The sequence below is a fragment of the Parus major genome, chromosome 2 (genome assembly GCF_001522545.3).
Source record: "Parus major isolate Abel chromosome 2, Parus_major1.1, whole genome shotgun sequence".
Lineage (NCBI taxonomy): Eukaryota > Metazoa > Chordata > Aves > Passeriformes > Paridae > Parus > Parus major.
The window spans coordinates 100,751,380-100,770,358 of record NC_031769.1 but is presented as its reverse complement, the minus strand read 5'-3'; the positions used below and the strand labels follow the sequence as shown (position 1 = coordinate 100,770,358).

General features: G+C 36.9%; 1 protein-coding gene across 11 annotated transcripts in view; it reads left to right on the top strand.

Moving 5' to 3' along the window:
• The window catches only part of PTPRM (protein tyrosine phosphatase receptor type M), a 441,320-nt gene that overhangs the window by 339,369 nt on the left and 82,972 nt on the right, over positions 1–18,979 (top strand). For 4 of the 11 annotated variants that reach the window (XM_015618476.3, XM_015618483.3, XM_015618482.3 and 1 more), the window contains 5 exons: positions 6,735–6,886; positions 9,383–9,457; positions 9,684–9,710; positions 13,402–13,413; positions 14,174–14,361. In XM_015618476.3, coding sequence (XP_015473962.1) covers positions 6,735–6,886; positions 9,383–9,457; positions 9,684–9,710; positions 13,402–13,413; positions 14,174–14,361 — 454 coding nt within the window. The remainder of the gene's footprint in view (positions 1–6,734; positions 6,887–9,382; positions 9,458–9,683; positions 9,711–13,401; positions 13,414–14,173; positions 14,362–18,979) is intronic. The other 7 variants (XM_015618479.3, XM_015618485.3, XM_033512216.1 and 4 more) reach the window with 3 other exon arrangements.

The following is an 18,979-nucleotide window of genomic DNA, read 5'->3' as shown; positions in this document are numbered from 1 at the left end:
AAAGATATTTCTCCTAACCTTATTTCCTGTCTGATAGAATATTGACAGAACACAGTTTAATGTCACTGTGAAATTGCAGTCTTGAGCATATTGCATTTCAATATAAGGCATATAAATGTTAAATTGGATGACAGAAGTTCAGGTGAGCAGAACTTTACTGTCACTAATTCCAAACTGTTTATATTTCATTTCCTTACTTGATTTCAATCGCTTCATATTTGTGGCTCAGTCCATTTGGGGAAGATAGAAAGGATTCTGTGCAGAATGTTGCCATTTTGATAAGAAATGTAAAGTAGACTAAAAATAGTAATTATAGTTATTTAATAATATCTAAAAAAATTCACCATTTTGATTGAATTGGATTTGATATTCAGGTTCTGAAAACTTGTTTCCTATAAGGATTTTTAACAATAAAAAGCAACATAAAGAGTACAAATGCAGCATTGAATATTCAAGGTACTCCCAAATAAAGAAAAAAACAAATTCTAAAAATAGAAAGTAGCATTTTGGAACTTTCTAATGCAGATTATAATAATACCCAGTGTTACCAAATGCGTACGAGCTCGCACACATGTAGTTCTCACAATGATATGTGATGTATGGGTTTGTCTCTGCCTTAGAGAGCCCATTGTTGAAGACAGGAAAGCAATCACAGTTATTGAGAAGAATTGTTTTATTGTTCTAGAGAAAATAATTTCAATATAAGTTGGAAAAATATATAAAAACCCAATAAAAAAGGCACAAGTCTGTTACCTTTGCACTTCAGCAAATTCTTACCCACTTCCTGTAGAGAGCTTTTATCACATTACATCTTCATGCTGAGTATTGTTGAATCAGTTATGCTTATTAAATTATTTCAGGTTGAACCAGGTACCCCAAAATTAGATACGAGGGTTTTTTTTAGCACATCCTAGGCAGCCAAAATAGATGGGCAAAGTAATTAATTTAATTTATAAACTACTACAAATACTAATGCTAGTAATAAAGTTGATTAATACAGCTGGTATCATAAGTAGAGAAAACAGTTTTAAAAAAGTGAGTAATTCTGAGTGTTTGAAAAGCAAATAATGTATTCAAATCCCATTTGCTGCATTATCTGCTGAAGGGATTGTTAATACAATAAAAAAATTTTGGAATCAAATTTTGGAATAGAAGTCCAAACCATGTCTGTGATAGTGGCCATTGACAGACCTTTAGATGAATACAGAAACAGAGTGAGGGAAAGGTGATGCATTCATCTGAACTCTGCTCAGCCCTTAGTCAAATTTTCTTTTACCAATATTTTTGATATCTAATGAGTCCTGGTGGTGATGTATTACAAAATGCACACAGAATATCCTGAATTGGAAGGGACCCACAAAGATTATTGACTACAACTCCTGGCCCTGCACGGGACATCCACGGAGTCACACCATGTGCCTGAGAGCATTGTCCAAACACTTCTTGAACTCCGTCAGGCTGGTGCTGTGACCACTTCTCTGTTCCAGTGCCCAGCCACCCTCTGGGTGAGGAATTTTTTCCTGATACCCAACCTAAACCTCCCCTGACACAACTTCAGGCCATTCCCTTGGTCCTGTCACTGGTCAGCACAGAGCAGAGATCAGTGCCTGCTCCTGTTCTTCCCCTTCCTACAATGAGGAAGTTGTACCTGCTATGAGATCTCCCCTTAGCCTCCTTCAGGCTGAGCAGACCAAGTGACTTCAGCCACTTCTCATACAGCTTCCCCTCAAGGCCCTTCACCATCTTTGTTGTCCTCCTCTGGATACTTTCTAATAGCTTAATGTCTTTTTTTAATATTGTGGCACCCAAAAATCTACACAGGAATCAAGCCAAGGCAGAAGAGAGCATTTTCTGAGTTTTGTGAAAATATTTACTTTTTTATTAAAAAAATATATATACTCCCTGCTTCTGGTTCTTTTATTGTTGAGAAATACTAAGTCTTTATTAATTTCTTCGTTTTCTTCACAGCTTTTTATCTACTTTTATCATATTCTCAGTTCAACTGCCTTCTTTTTAAACTAGGGACTTCTTATCTATGGAAGGATTACTGCTCTTCTGGTAGGATCTGGTCCTTTGATCTTCCTATCACCTCTCTATGTATGTTCTCTACTTTGTGAAATACTTTCTCTACTTTTGGGATAGGCATGTGTCAGAACTGCATGCAGTGTTCAAAATGTGGAAGCTCCATAGATCTATACAATTGCTTAATCACATTTTCCATTTTTTTCTCTATCCCTTACATAGTCATTTCTGACTTCTTTTTGCCTTTCTGACTATATATAGTGCTAAACTTCTTGTCTTCAAAGAATCAGTGACTATCAGATTTCTTTCTTCTATATTTTATGAAGTCATTTAGATGCAATATTGCGTGTTTTTAATTAGGATTATTTTTCCCACATGCACTACTTTATATCTTTCAACACTGAATTTCACTGTAAGTGAATATCCAATCACTCTACATCATGAGGTAAATTTGTAACTTTTTAACCCTATTTATAATTTTTACTACAATTTAGAAATTGTGTTTTGTTGAAAAAGATTCTGGACATTTCCTAGATGAGTGTGTATATGGTAAATAGTTCAAATACCAGCATGCATTTATGTAGGACAGCCACTAGTAATGTACCTCTGTTATGAAAAAAATGACCATTTAACCCTACCCTTGGTATCACATCTTTCTAAACAGCTGCTAAAGCATTTTATTAAAGGGTTATTCTTATTGTAGTTTAGATTTCTTTAGAGGTTTGGTGAGCAAGCTGTAAAAGGCTTTTGCAGCCATAAGTGCACTGCACTACTGTGTTACATGAAAGCTCCAAATCCTTTCTTCATCTGAACCATTTATGTCATTTGTCCACAAGCAGAGAAATAAAATTTGAAACAATAATTACATAGGAAGTGGTGAGTTACAGGAAGTGCAATAGATCAATGCATTAATTAAAAGAAAAAATTCAGCCGAGTTCCTTTAGCAGCACAGTGATAAATTTCATCTCACTTAGTTTATGAATATCTTGGTGATGGCAGTGTGTTGCTGGAGCTGTGGAAAGTGGTAGCATCTTGTTTCTCCTTTCTTTTCTTGGTGAGAAAGGAGGCATACTGATAGAGAAAGGAGAGTACACTTGGCATGGAATGGGGAAGCAAGAAGTTTTTGTTAGATTCAAATTAATAATGCTTTTCTCATTGTTCCTGAGTTAAAATGGAAGGCACGTTTTTAGCAGGGCCTAAGTTCATTACAACCCCAGTCACCTCTTTTTTTTTTTAAATTTTATTCTTACTCTTGTTACATTCCTCTATGGACTATGGCAGTGTCCCATTGTGCCTGATTCTTTGTGTCCAGTGCTTTTTAAATATGAAAAGGCAAGCTAGGTCCAAAAGAGTTTGTTATTTAAGACAGGACAGAGAAAAGGGATGCAGGAAAATAGATGGAAAATGGAAAACCAGACATAGGCTGACAATGTAGTAGCCACTTAACAGTTACTGGAGTTGGTTTCTTGGAGGGTTTTGAGGGAGAAGTCACTGAGAAGGAGGATTTTGAGAAAGATGTTGAGTTAAGCTTGCACAAGTTTTACAGAGAGAGACTTTCAGCAAGGAGGGACTGTACAGGAGAAGATGCATCATTGTAGAGTTTCATCATGGTAGATAAAATGGGGACAGATTGTGATGAACTGTTTAGCTTATTACTTTCCTGGACTGTTTTTATTAATATTTGTAACAGAACAGAGTATACAATACACAAAATCCCACACAGTCTTGCAGAGGAAGTCTGTTTTGTCTGCTCTGCATTTTACTCTATTTTAACCATTGCACTAGTTCACTTCTTGCTATTTCTTGTGTCTTAAAATTCCAACAGTTCCTAGCTAGTCTTGAGATTTTTCTGAATATCAGGCTTCCCTTTCCTGGGATTGATACAGTACATTCTCTTTCCTTGTATAGTCATGGTAACACTATTTGTGTGATAAGCTGATCTTTTTGCTTTCCCTACAAAAACAATTTCATCCTAGGTAATTGTCCTGGGAGCTTCCATCTGTTTTATGTTTTCCCTTTGGTTGTAGATCTCTTTTCCTTTAAGAAGGATGAAACATCAGATAGTAGCTATGAAGTGTCTTTCCATGAGTGAAGATGATCAAATATTTAAACCTTTTTTTTCCCAAAAAATTTACTTCAAATATAAGAGTATGAGAGGTGGTGGAGATGTAAGGTACCATGGTTTTACAAGTTTCTTAAATCTTGTATAGCTAGACCCTCTTGGGGATTGAGAGATCCAAGGAATGGATGAGATGCAGAGACAGCAGCACTGCAACACTTTCAGCGAAATCCAAAAACTGCAGATGCTAGGAATGTTATATTCAGCTAAAGTTTACTTGACTGAGTCCAGTGGGTGTTTCTGTTCACAGTATAGAAGTCTGGCTGGTATTACTCTCTTCCTGCAAGTTGTTTCAGATTTGAACTTTTCCCACAAGACCTATTTCCAGAATTAGATTCAGATTGAGAAGTACTGTACAGTTGTTACTGTCTTAAAAAATAAATCTGCTTTAGCTTGAGCATGGGACCCAAGGATTGGAAGGGGAGCCATGCATGACTGCCACCTAAATGTACTGCCATCTAAGGGTGAAAGAGGATAAAAAATGTCCATTTCATGTTACCACTTGGATAAGCCTGTCCTTACAAAGCACTTCATTGTTATTCACGTATTAGGCGATAAGTGTCAGATCCTACTTTGAATAATATATTACTTATTACTTACAATTAGATATGAAATGAGGGTGGGGGGATTGAAGGATTGAAGGGAGAAAGATCTAAGAGTTGTATTTTACTTATGGTACTTGAATGAAACTTAACTGTCTGATACAAGAAGACCATGCTCCCTTGTGCATTTATGCACTGTGGAGTAATAAAGAACCAGTTTTATTATCAAGTCTACAGAGTAAGAAAAGGCTCAAGCAAACACAGGTGACTCCTGAGCTGGGATGGACAAAGGCATAACATTGCTCATTGCTGCAAATGATGTAGCAGGTGTTGAAGTCAGTGTAGTTTCAGTCATGGGGACATGCCCTCAGGAATGGGGTGGCAATCTCTCAGCTTACTGATTGGCCAAATGTGACCCTTGATACTTTTCTGTCCAGTGACCCAATACCATGCATGCACTCACTATTCCTACTTGTATTGTTAGCAAGCCTTTAATTTCAAAGACATTTTGGGTTTTATTTATGGATTAAGATACTGCTGAGCTTGGTGCTACATTGGTACAGAGCACAACCACAGCTCCTGCCCAAATGGCTTCTTATCCAGGTGAAAGATAGGGGATAACAGGTGGATAGATGGGGAGCATGAAGAGACTGAGACAGTAGGGATCAGCATAGGAAGCAGTAACATTGGCACTTTGCAGTTTTGTCTGCAGGCAGTGATTTGAAGTAGAAAAGTGAGATATCAGTCAGGAGAGTTACAGAAAGGCTCCTGTGTAGCATGAGAGGGAACAAATGTTTGAAAATCTAGGGGAGGCTGGTATAAAATTTTGTCCGTGGTGGGAACTGTCTTTTCATACTGAATAAGAGTTAACAAACAGAAAGGCTTTGAAAATGAGTACGAGTTGGTTATGCTTGATACATTTGGGCTCTAGAAGTAGCTGAAAGAAACCTAGGTGAGATTGTAAGGTCCTGTAACTTCTAGTTGGAGATACGCAAAAGATCCTTCTGGCAGACAAATACAAGCTGGCTTATTGTGTTTTCCACAGAGGAAAAGTCATTGGATTGACAGGACAAGTAAAGCCTGTGGAGCAGTTGTTTTTTTTTAAACCCATACCTTGAAGATACTCTACAGAAGGAATCTGGAAAATTTAAGGTTATAAGCAAGAACTTGGAGAAAGACTTGGTCTCATACAGAGTCACAGGCCAGGGAAACAAGCCAAATATTCATATCATCCACTATCATCAGGATCACAGTTGCCTCACAGAAGTTGAAGGAAAAAAATCAAGTGTTTTGGACATGTTTTGTGATGTAGCTAAGCATGACTCAGGGGAAGAGAGTGAGACTATAGACTGAAACAGACAAATCTGGAAAAAAAAACCGTATATGCATCCAAGGCAAATCTATAGTTTAATGAATCACTATTGTGGTATCAGATTTAAGATCTTATCTCTGACAGACCACTTCTGCTGAGAAGCAACTAACTCTGTGTGACTAATTCTCCTGAAATCAGGGGTGACAGAAAATAGTCTTTAGGATTGCTAGTCAGTTTGAAATTCTCTTGGGTGTGAAGTGTGTTCAGAACTCAAACACAGACTATACAGTATGATATAAACCAGATTGCTGTGTTGCACAGGGTCTCAATGAAATCACTCCAGACTCTTCTGTGCACATGAGCATCAGTACTGATTCATCAGTTCCCATGAAATTTGTCTTCTCATTTTTATTTATATGTTTAATCAGATTTAGCCTCTGATTCTGTAGCTCACATCACCTTCATAGCCAAGTAGTCCCCTTTAATTCACTGGTGGTGCCCAAGGATTAAGGTGCTGTTGACCCCATGCCAGTTGCACTGGAAACTATCCCTTGATTATCAGACTGAAAGAGATGAGAGTAAAATTAATTTAAAGTTCCAGAAATGCAGAAACAAATGTAAATGTTACTTAATAATATGGTCACAAGCTACAGTACTGATGTAAACAACATGAAGACTGTCTGCTTACTGAGAGTTGTTTTTCTCCTTTTTTTTTTTCCTTCATCATTCATTCCTTAAGAAAATTGGCTAAAAAGCGGAAAGAGACCTTGAGTAGTACTCGGCAGGAAATGACAGTGATGGTGAATTCAATGGATAAAAGCTACACTGAGCAAGGCACCAACTGTGATGAAGCTTTCTCTTTCATGGACACGCACAATCTAAATGGGAGATGTAAGTTTTTTCTTTTCTTTTCTTTTCTTTTTTGAAGGTGAAAGAAAGGTGCAAATGGTTTTTAAAATATTCCTCATTACTCAGTCATGGAAAATCCATGGGACCGAGAGTTTCCCACTGTGCAGCACATTACAGTGTCTATTCAAATGAGTAAGACAGTCAGACATCAAGAATAGACTTCTTTAAAAATAATAAGGATAATTGAGCTTTTTTCTCTCCATCCTTTTCTTCTGCAGAAGAGCAGTGACATTACTGAAACAGTAGTTTTACCTTTTTCCAATCTCCATTATGTTGAAAATTTTATATCCCTCATGCTGTCCCGAGTCCTTCAAATGCTTCCCTTGCTCACTTTTTCTTGGTAGTATAAATTTATTTTGGAGTGTAATAACTTAATAATGATAATATGATTGTCTTATTATTTCCAGTTCCAGATGATGCTCTTTCTGTTGCTTGTGCAAAGGAAGAACTCAGTGGACTTATCTGTTCTGCAATTTCATAAGAGATTCTCTAATATCCTGGGTCTTCTTGGATCTGTCCTGAAAATAAATAAGATTTGGGTTATAAAATTTCCTGTGTTAGAATTTTAGTCAAGGTTTCACTTTTGTCAGAGGGTTCGCATTAAGAAAACACCATGAAAAAAAATAGATTTTTATAATCGTTTAAAAGAATGACTAGCTTCAAAAAGTTTTTTTAACTTTTTGGTTCTCAAGGAGCCTTATGGGTTTTTTGTATGCCAGTGGTTTTTTTAACATCTTCAGAATTTGTCAAAGACTTATTTTTTTTTAAGTACTAAGAGTGTGCAAGGCCCAACTCCCATTCTTTAATAATATGCTTAAGAATTTATCTTTGATGAGCTCAATTGTACAAACACTCTGTGAGGTTTATACAGTAAGACTTTTCTCAGCAGCATTAGGCTCAGAATTTGCAATGTTAATTTACATTTGAGTTACTTTTGAAATTGATTTGAAATAGATCATTCAAATCAGACCTGCCTTTCTGGTGAGAATATACCCTTGCAGTTAATGAGATTGCTTATTTCTGTGAAGAGATCAAGAGGTTTTACTTCATCTTCCATCATCCTAGTACAGTTTGCCAGTGGTGCTACTAAATGGTCATAACTGCAAATGAAGCTGCAGTGAGTTCTTGGGACTAAATCCTCTTTATGTAAACCACCTCAAACCTCTTGAAATTATTGCCATAACAAGTCTTTTATACGGCTCAAGGGCTAAAACCTCTAATTAGACTTTCCATAAGAAACATGGTCACCAGAAGGTGCACACTAACAGTCTTCAGGAATAATCTTTGTGTAAGGCCTTGTACTCAAGAGATTTACAGCATTTCCTACTTCCTATGAAAGTTCATTACCCTGTTTGCACTCTCTACCTAGCAAGTTTTATTGCCTGCAGCAGCCCTGACCTCAACTAATCCTTGTATCCATACCCAAAATAAGTCTCACTCTGTTCTGGTAATCAAGGAAATGTAATCTCCTCATTCTAGAGACATAATCAAAGGAACATGGTCTCAGATATATTAAGCCTGTTTTGAGATATCCCTATATTAACAAGGGCTAGTAACTGTTTGCCCTAGAAGGTCAACTGGAAAAAAAGATGGATGAAAGCCAGCAGGAGTAATCTCACTCCTCAACCAGCAGATCCTGTCTTCCTCAGCTCTGTTTTGTTTCACACATTCCTGTTAGTGTGTTTACAGGTGTCCAGAATATGCTTACCTTCACTGGTCAGACTGAATTTGAGCTGTGTAGACAAGCAACTAAGGTGGAATTTGCAAAAAGCTTTGCTTAAAAACCTCTAATGGCTCTCTGGCTGAACATCCTGTAAAATGTTGTGATTAACTCCTGCTTGTTGAATGTATCTGTGTTTACAATGGTAATTTACATGATATTTGTATACTAGGGGCAAACTGAACTTAATTTGTTCCCATCGGTTTTCCCATTGGTTTTTAAAATGGTTCAATGATTAAATACCAATGTGAGCATTGGTCTGTATGTCACTCCCTGAAAACCACCTCTAAACAAGGAGTAATATTCAGGGTCTATTAGAATCTCTATGCACACTATCTACCTGTCTAAACAAATCAAATTTTAAAATAGAGAAAAATTAAACTACAGTAGAATATTTGTATAAGGTATTTACAGTATTATAAGGGAAACTTATTAATGATCAAAGCCTATGTCAAGAACACCTCTTCTCATTGTGATGTGTTGTTTCAAACATCAGTATCCAGTCTAATCTTGTGATTTAAGAAGTATATTTCCCATCAGCAATCAAAATGCTTTCTCCAACACTTCTTTTTAGAGAATTGATCAAATTCAGAAAGCTATTTCATTCACTGGACTTACCTGGTTTTCACTGGGTCCTGATTCCAGTGCAAGAAGCACAGCAGGATGAACTCTTAAGTCAATCCCATCTGCTGTGTCACTCAGCTTAAGTAGTGGCATATCATATCTCTGTCTCTAACCAGCTTTCTTTCTCTTTGCAGCTGTATCTTCACCATCTTCATTTACAATGAAAACTAACACACTGAGCACAACAGTGCCTAATTCTTATTACCCAGGTAACCAGTTTTTTCTTGGTTTCCAACTTCTGTAGACCTTTCTGTAATAAAAACATACATATTTCTGTTATTATACTTCTTGCCATCAACATTTAATGTATATGTAAGAAACATACCAGTTGCTAACAGTAGCTTTCTGAAAGAAAACTCGGGAACATGTATCAATCATTTACTGTTCTCTCTCTTTTTACCTTTCCTGCATTGACCTGCTTATGATGTATGACAGATCCATTTGTGCCAACTGCAATTTTAGGTGAGAACATTTCCCTTTATCAAAGTTTATTGCTGAAGTAATTTTGGAAGTTGCAGTTCTTGGGGAGCAGACAATAATATGCAAAAGGCTGGAGCTTTATGCTAAAGAGAGGGGTGGTAGACTTGGCTACACTGAAGTGCAGTTATCAGGTTTGATTACTACTGCCATAGTGCAAGTCAGGGGAGAAAAGACAGAAATAATTTTAACAAGTGGATTTGCAAGGAAATGTTTATGCATGTATTTGGAGTGACACAAAAGAATTTGATTATAGCAGCAATTGAAATAATTTTCCTCATTTTTTTTCTGTCTTATCTCAGAACTGAAGATGTCACTTCTTAAAAGTAACTTTTTTTCCCTAGTTAAACTACTCAGGATACAGAATATCAGACAAAATACAGTTCTGGCCATCTACCAGCTATCATGTCTTCTGACAATTCTGCAGAGTTTCTGACGTGCTTGTCAAAAAGTGAAGTTTCAGAGAGATGGTATTTTGAACAGCAAAATGACAACATGACACATAGAGTGTATAGTTTATTATGCATCAGGTATCACAGGGATGAAATAAAACAGTAAAACTTAAGGTTAAAAACAAGCAGTTAAAATGTAAAGCATTTCCACTTGGAATTTAGGAAAATATACTATTATCCAATGCCAAAAAGAGAGAGGTTTCTGCACAGTGATAAATAGTAAGCATGAGGTGCTATTGCATTTTCAGTGCTTAACTCTAACCCCTTGCTTGTATTCATTTACACCTCCTTCCCATGCTAACTTTAAACTAAACAGAGGCAGTTTCTAAATAGTAGTTCAAAACATAACAGTGCACTGTAGCAGGAAGTCAAACTCCTTAAGTATTAAGCCTATTTATTTATTCATTTTTCAATGTATATTTTCACAGTAAATATTTTCAGCTCTTTTTTCTTCCAATCACTGTAAAAAATTAAGACCCCTTAACTGATTCCTGCCCTTAAACAGTAAGTTAAACAGGCTTATATAGACATAAAGCATATAAGAAGTAAAAGTTTAGGAAGGTGATCTTGAAAATTTGTTATTCTGAAAGAATATTTAGTGCAGTGCACTTCAGTGTGATAACTTTGAGAAGGAACTTTGCTGGTTTTATACATTATGTAAATCTGGAAGAAGGTAATGGTAGTGACTGTAACAATGTAATAATCTGCATGCAAATGAAATTTGCAGTGCCTTTTAACTGCCTGAGACATTAGATTTTTTGTGTGCTTTAGCATTCATTCAACGCTTCATGCAGTAGATGTTCTTTCTGACCTTGTGGGTGGGCAAGGAGAAAAGTACTATTATCAGGAGAAAAACTTAGAGATTTCATATTTGTATTATTTAGTTAAAGCCTTTTTTTTTTTTGGTTATTTTTGTGATCCTTTTCTGTACAGTAACAATGGTAAAATTATTTGTTAGCTTTTTGTTCCCCCAAGAAATAATCTCTTAGCAAGCAATTCAGCTATCAGGTAAACACACACTGGGAAAAATAAATTCTCTGATTTTACTAAGACTGTAAAATCCTTTAATTAGTTAGGTGTGTATTTTATGGCCTACTACTGAAAACCTGTGCTTACTCATCTCAGAAAATATTTTTGTTATTTCACTGAATAAAATAAATATTTTTGTAACTTTACATGTTAAAAATTTAGTACTGTTTTATGAACGGTGTTCCGTTCAGATTAGATCTCTCTCCCAATATGTGCTTTTGACTGTTTGTACAGAAATAGTATTGTATCTGAGGTAAATCAAATTAACTGTGCTTCAGCTGGTAGAGGAATACAGCTGTTAACAAAGCATGCAGTATTTTAATTACAAGTAATACCTTCTCTTGCTGTCTTCCACTGTCCAAAGAAGTTGTGTTAAACTGCAGGATCAAGCCCATAGTTAGAACTAAATTATCTCAGTGTAACCTCCTGGGAAAGGTACAAGTCTGGTGAATGGTTGAGTTCAGCTTTCAAAATCTGATAGAAAAGCCACATCACACTTACTGTTTCCAAAGTATATTATTTAATAAATGTTGTGTAGCTCTCTGGGAATGGGTAAGTGTACAGTAGGACAACTGCAGCTCTAGGAGTATTTAAACCAGGCAAACTTCCCATTTGCATGTGGACACTACATCTGGAGTTGCTCACCCTTTGGAAAACTCACAGCCTGAAAAGCTCATGCCATAGTGCTCAGAGGCAAAGTAAAATACTGTAATTCACACGGCTCCTAATGTACGAAATAAATCAAGGATTAAAAACACTTTATTTAAAAAAGCTTAAATGATAACTCCTTCTGTATTAATGCAGCTATAAGAGATAAAGAAACTGAAAGAGGAAAATTAGTCTAAAACTAGGGAGCTTGCAGGAAAGAGTTCATAAGTATTAAACTGATGCTTGCATAGTACAAGACTTTGATAACTTTGCCTTCATCTTAGTTACTAACAGTCTGTGTTGCAAAGAATTTTGCAGTTTGCAAAAAAGAAAAAAAAAATCTTCAAATTTTCTAACCTCTTTCTAAAATTGAAATAAGCAACCCAAAAAAATCATTATCAACTTTCTACACTTTTTTTTGTCTTTTGTGTCTTAGCCACCTTGTAGTTTTCAGGTGCCATTTCAGCAGCAACATACTGTACCTACACTTGTATACCACGCTTCATGCCATGCATCCCAAGGTGCTTTGCAGAACAATTTTATACCACATCAGACAAAAGTTGTAAAATTTTATGACTAAAAGATGAATCCCTTTCCTTTGCATTAGACCAGATTAGCAGACTGACAGGAAAAGGAGTGAAGTGTCCATACTCATACCCATACAATTTTTTCTGCTGTTTTTGGTTTAGTTGTCAATACACAGTTCATATTGGCTGTATGATTAGCCAGGACCAGATTTCATTTGTCTTAGTGGGAATTGAGGGGATCTCAAAACATCTTTGAAATATGATTTGAGTAGTACAGCTAAGCCCAGAATCTCACCTTTAACAAGGTGTGTTAGTATTTTTGGTGTGTACATGAGAATCTGGGACCTTTCCATACAGTGTATTTGTGGAACTTTCTGCTATAATATATCTAACTTATAAAAGTGAAAATATTGTTTGAGTGCTTCCCTTTCATATGGCTTATTTTACAAAGTAGTATTTTTTTAAAAAATACCTTATTTTATAAACATTATACAGATTTAGGTGTTTTTTTCAATGTTCAGTCAGAGAGGAATAGCTTGAATAAGTCAAAGCACCATTTATCAATTTTGGTTAAAATTTAAAAACTCTAAGATATATAAAATTACTATTTGACTAAACAGATAATATATTTATGATAATTCTAGGACCTTAGAATTTGGGGTGGGTTTTTTTTCTTGTCAAGTCTGAATAAATTTTTTAGAATTCCATCTATACAGGAAGCAAGTCATATTGCTTCCTTAGGTAGAGTGCACTTTCACATCTATTTACTTCTGAGTATGGGTTTTGATCTCAGTTCCATCTGTGTGGATTGACTCACAGTATGACACCTTGGTTTTAGTAAATCTAATTTCTACTGTGAAACTGAGATCAGAATCTGACTCATTTAGGGAATCATTCTGTAAAGACTAAATTAATTAAAAACATAAAATTACCTGTAATTATTAATGTAGTACTGTTGCTTATGCCCTGTTTCCTTTTTCTCCTCCTCTTTTTTTCTCCTGATATGTATCTTCTTAAAAGTGCCAATCAATGGTAAGTTGCCCATTTGCCCCATGGAAAAGATGTGGAGGGTTGGGAGAAGTATGTGTCTCATAAAAACTTTAACCAGCCCACGGGGGTCTCCTGTTTGTTGGCTTGCATGTCAGTTGACATATAACATTCCATGCCTGATGTGGTGGCTCATGATACACCGTGGTCCTAAAGCATGTTCAGCAGTCAGTCAAGACATTTCTCCTTACCAGATGATCCTTTGCATTTGTCCTCTTGTAGTTTGTCTCCAAGTGTCGTTTTCAGATCTACATTTCCATTGCAGTCCTAGCTTAATGAAACCATAAGCCATTTTGTGCATCTTTTTATTTTGCTCACTCCAAACATTTGCTCTAAATTTGCAGTGTAAAATACAGCACTTTAGTAGTCTATAAAAGATGCAAGTCCAGTTTCATTCCATGGGACTTGTTGAAGTTTCAGAATGAAACTTCTATGCAGTTTAAAACAAAACTCCTGTTTTAAAATTTGTTTGCAATCAGCTAGCAATATTTAAAACAACCTTAGAGTTTGGACTGCTCTGCAATGCTTCCATTGTAGAACTATGGACTTTGCCTCATTCCAATCAGTCTTGCAATTTCCGTGTGTAAACTGCTCATGGATTTACTGTTCTTCTGGTGTAGCCTTCACAGACAGAACCAATGCTGATGGTGTCAGATTTCTGCCATTCCTCTAGAAATCTTTGTAGTTTCTATTTCATTCAATAAGTGAAAATGAGCCAGTACATGATGAGATACTCTTTTTCTAGATGAAACCCACACGATGGCCAGTGACACAAGCAGCCTGGTCCAATCCCATACGTATAAGAAGAGAGATCCAGTGGACGTGCCCTACCAGACCGGACAGCTCCATCCAGCCATCCGTGTAGCTGACTTGCTACAGCACATCACACAGATGAAGTGTGCAGAAGGCTACGGATTTAAAGAGGAGTATGAAGTAAGTGTCAAGTCTAAGAATCTGATTATTACGTCTTCTGCACCACTGCTTGTATGTGTCTGACGCTGAGTGTGTATACTGCTTGCATTTTACAAGAGGTGGTGGTTTTTTGAACTTCATACTTTGTCATGCCAGCTTTGTGTTATAAAAGTTGCTTAAATATGTAATTGTTTAAACTGGTATTTGTAGTATTAGATTTCCAAAACCCCTGCTTCAGGCCACTTCCAAAGTCACTGATGACATTTTTTTCCCCTGGAACGTAGAAAACAATTCATTCCCAGGAGGACCTAATCACTTGTCAACTTCCATTTGTGTGACTGACTTAAACAAGTTTGTTCCTGTGAGGTTTTTTATGCCACTGTTATTTAGAAGTGATAGAATTGAAAATTCTTGTGTTTGGAAAAGATTTGCTCATCAGCCAAAACCTTTTATGCCCGCATTAAGCCTAGAGGAATACTACAATTAATTTATTAAAAAGAAAATAAAATCAAGACTGTAAAATGGAATTTATAGTGCAACCAATGACATGGCTTTTTAACTACAGTGGATCAAATGATTCTGCTGAGAAACAATTTCCAGGAAAATCACTTAATTTTCAGCCTACCAAGCTGATGAATGGCATCCCATTACAGACCGTAGGTGTAGTCATGACTAATGCCAGTAGATGCAATACATATCAGGGTGCAGTTTGTTAATAGTGGCAGGGAAGGAGGATTTAAAATAATGAAGCTGGAACCCAAAAGCTCCTCTTTATCTATGGAAACTTTTATAATCAGAGAGAACTATAACTAGCCCTATATTTGAGGGTTTTTTTCCATTGAACTACCGCAGTAATGCTCTTTTTTCCTCCATATGCAGTGAATGACTGCCCAATGTATTCTAGCGCTGCAAAGGTTGCAAATCTCTTTGTTTACATTTCTGGCAGACTGATACTGTCCTCTTTACAAATTTTAACCGGACAACAAAAGAATTTCTTCCTTATATATTATCAGAGGGATAAATGTCCAAATGAAAAGGAAGAAACTTTGACAGGGGATTTGTTTTGAATGAAGTCTCATAGATGGTTTTTGCTCTAACAAGACATCAGGATTATATAGTCTCACCAGGGAAAGAGTTTGATTCAGGAGAAATTCACATAGGATTCACTCTGAAAATAAATCTTTGGAGGAGAACAGAAAGTAAAGTAGCACACTGCCCATTAGGAGCACTTCAGAGGAGTGCAAGAATACAGAGCACTTGCTGTCATGGATAGTTTTAATTGCTTTAAAATAAAACTTAATAATTAGGGCCACTATTCTCAATAATTCAGGCTATAGTTCACCATATAAGCATATATATGTAATTTTAAGTCCTGTTAGTGTCATGCACAAGTTTTTGGTGTAGCACAACTGACACGAAGGATAAATGTTGAAAAACCGTCTTTGAGCAGGCTGGTACTTACTTGATCACTACTCAGCTTTGCATTAGGATTTACCTACTTGGGATACTGAGTATGTATAGCTCCAAATACTCAGGGGCTTGGGGGAACACCCTGTTTTGCAGGATTTTACCCCTTTGTTCTCCTGGGAGAAGGCTCCTGTTCCTGCAAGCAGGATCAGGCCCTTGCTCTGGGCTGGAGGGACCGATATTGTGCCTGTCTTTAGAACAGCAAACATGCAGACATGTCCTTAGGGCCACACCAGTAGCGACTTCACTGCCTGCTTTCCCGTCTGTTCCTCGGGCGTGGAAAGAACACAAATGCGTTTCTGTAAGCTGTGGGCTTGAATGCAGACCTTCATTTGTGGCCTAGTGGAGTGCGAATGACCGGGATTACACAGAAATCCTTGAACTCTGCTGAATATCCACATAGCTGGTCTGCAGTGGATCTTTAAAATCCTTTCTATCCCCTGCCAGACCCATAAGAAAGGAGAGATTTTATCTCGGCTCCAGTGGTGTTAGATGTCACACTGACAGGGTAATGTTGGCCTGATTTCCCAAGCACCCCTACACTGATTGTGGGTTATTTAATCTGTTCCCCAGTACTACAGCATGGGGGAGCTTTCACTGGACATGAGGGAGCCTCATTGCTCATCTTCTTTCTGCATTAAAGAAACAAAGAAAGTAGAAAAGGGAAAAGCGACTTCCGCAATTCATCACGTCTTCCTCCTTACACCTGTCACCTTTTGGTTTCAGACTCAGTGCTTTCACAGGGGTTTCACTATATCCTTTCTCAAAAACGTCCATCTGTCAAAGGGCCATAAATCCAAGTAGCAAGTTCATCTGCTCCCTAAACAGATCAATTAATTAGGCTACTGAAGGCCAGCATGGTTTGGCATAGCTAGGGCAGAAACAAATAAATTCATTAAAGTCTTACAATTTCAGATAAGTTTTATTTTTAACCCTGCTTTTGGATCGACTTAAATTGGTGACTACTCAGTGTAAAGTGGTTCTTTGCCAAATTGAGGTTAGTTGACATAAGACAGTTCCAAATCGATTTCAGAGTGTCCACACAGGAGCTTGGACTGCTTTAACAAAATTGATTTAAAAACACACCTTTAATTAAACCAGTGCAACTTTGTGTAGATAAAGCCTTGAAAAATCAATTTCACATTATGTTCCATGACAGGGAGTTCTGAGCTTCCATTATCTCAAAACCAGAGACTCCTTTGAAAAGCCAAGATTTGCAAAGGGTGTCCTGCTCAGATCAGCCTCACTTACTGTCACTAACAGGACTGTGTCAATAACAGAATTTTAAAAAAGATTCATCCATGTAGCTTTAAGGCTTTCCTCCCTATCCTCTGTCTCATCTTCCCTCTCCTCCCCTTCTGTCAAACACAGCCTTTCTCGAGGTTTTCTGGCAGTTAACTGTTTCAGTCCGGAAAATATTTTGTATCATTAAACCAATACTATTTCAGATATAGTAATATTATATACTGTCAAGATAAACTGCACCTAATATGTTCCTTCTGTGCTGCATGCTCTTCATTCTGATGTGTTGCACCAATGTAACTGTACTAATGTCTGAATTATCATAGTTAAATAGATGAATATGGGCTCAGGGTGCCTGTCAAGGTCAGGAACATGAAATATATTATCTAATGTGTGTTAAACAATTCATTTCAGTTTAGCACTTCTGAGCACCTATTATAGATTGGCAAAAGTATTTAAAAATAGGTTATCTGGCCGTGGTCATTGTTCAGCTATACCTTAGGTGGTTGTGGTCAAAGGTGATCATTAAGAAGTGGATAATTTAAAGAGAATTTGGAGATGAGTGTTGAAAATAATTGTGGGTATGACAGAAATTCTGTTTTAATAGCAGTGTATTCATTTAAATGGAACTTCAGAAGATATGCTAATGTAGATATGCTAAAGTGGATGTGCTAATCGTCAGTAAAACCCAACTCACTGAAAGAATTCCATTGGCCAATGGAATATCTGGGAAAAATAAAAAACAGTTTTAAGAAACAAAAATGGGGGGGAAAATGCTCTAAAACCAGTAGAAATACAGATCCTTGTTTGCGGAGACAGAAAGTATTGCAGACAAGCAGGAATTTTTTTCACGGAGGTTGTTTGCCCCATAGGTGCCTACTTTGGTTTTACTTTTTCTCCAAACCATTCTTAGAATAATGTCTGACTTTGAAAGAAGTCTGGTGTAATTTCCATTTTCTGCTGTTGGGCAAAGCCATAACAGACTAGAATCCTGTCACTCAAACCCAGTCTCCAGTTGCATCTTTTCTTTCTCTTTGGTTCCTGCTGGAAGACAAATTTGCTGCCACACAACACTTTAAGACTTGTTCTTCTGGAACCCTATTCTGAAATCTTGAAAACAGTAGGAAATTTGAGTATTTCTTTAATGTTATGTTATTATAGCTACTGGAAGGACACAGCTGTCCCTATTTTTTCCTGCGTGTTCCTTGTGGCTCCAACTAATCTTTCTCACCTCCAACTGTACATTTTTATCACACCTTTTTCTCTGATTTTATTTGATATTCTGCAACACCTGAGAAACACCTGACTGAGACAGTCAGTACCACAATCAGTGCAGGTTATTTTCTATCTCACAAGACAGAAGTTACACAGAAAATAGATACTGGAACAGTGGGTGAGGATGGGGGCATAAATACAGGAAGGACAGCATCTGTGTCTTCAAGAACCAGGAGCAGGTAACTGTTTATCTCTGTTTTTGTAGTACAGAGGAAAAGTCATTAGAGATTTTAAATGTAACATAGATAGAGATGGAAGTGAAAGAGTTGGAACTTGTCCAGTGAAAATGGCATGGAAAATTGTTAGAAGTATTCATCCATAGAGATCACTGCTATTATTTTTTTTTCAAGTTTCATCTGTTTAGATGGAACTCGGAACAACCACGGAATGCCCAGTTCAATTGTTAATCTAAAATATTGGCAAGTTGCATTGGTTTGGGTAAGCCATATATTACTATGTAAGTGTTCTCTCATACATATATGTATGGGATAACCCCATGCATACATACATGTTGGGATAACCCCAACAAATGGGGATATGGAGGTCCTTTATATGAGGCAGGTACTCCTCCTTTATCAAAGAATTTTCTTCAGACATAACCACTTGCTTCACACTGCTGTGGGATCTGCAAAAGCCTTCCAACAGCACCAGCTAA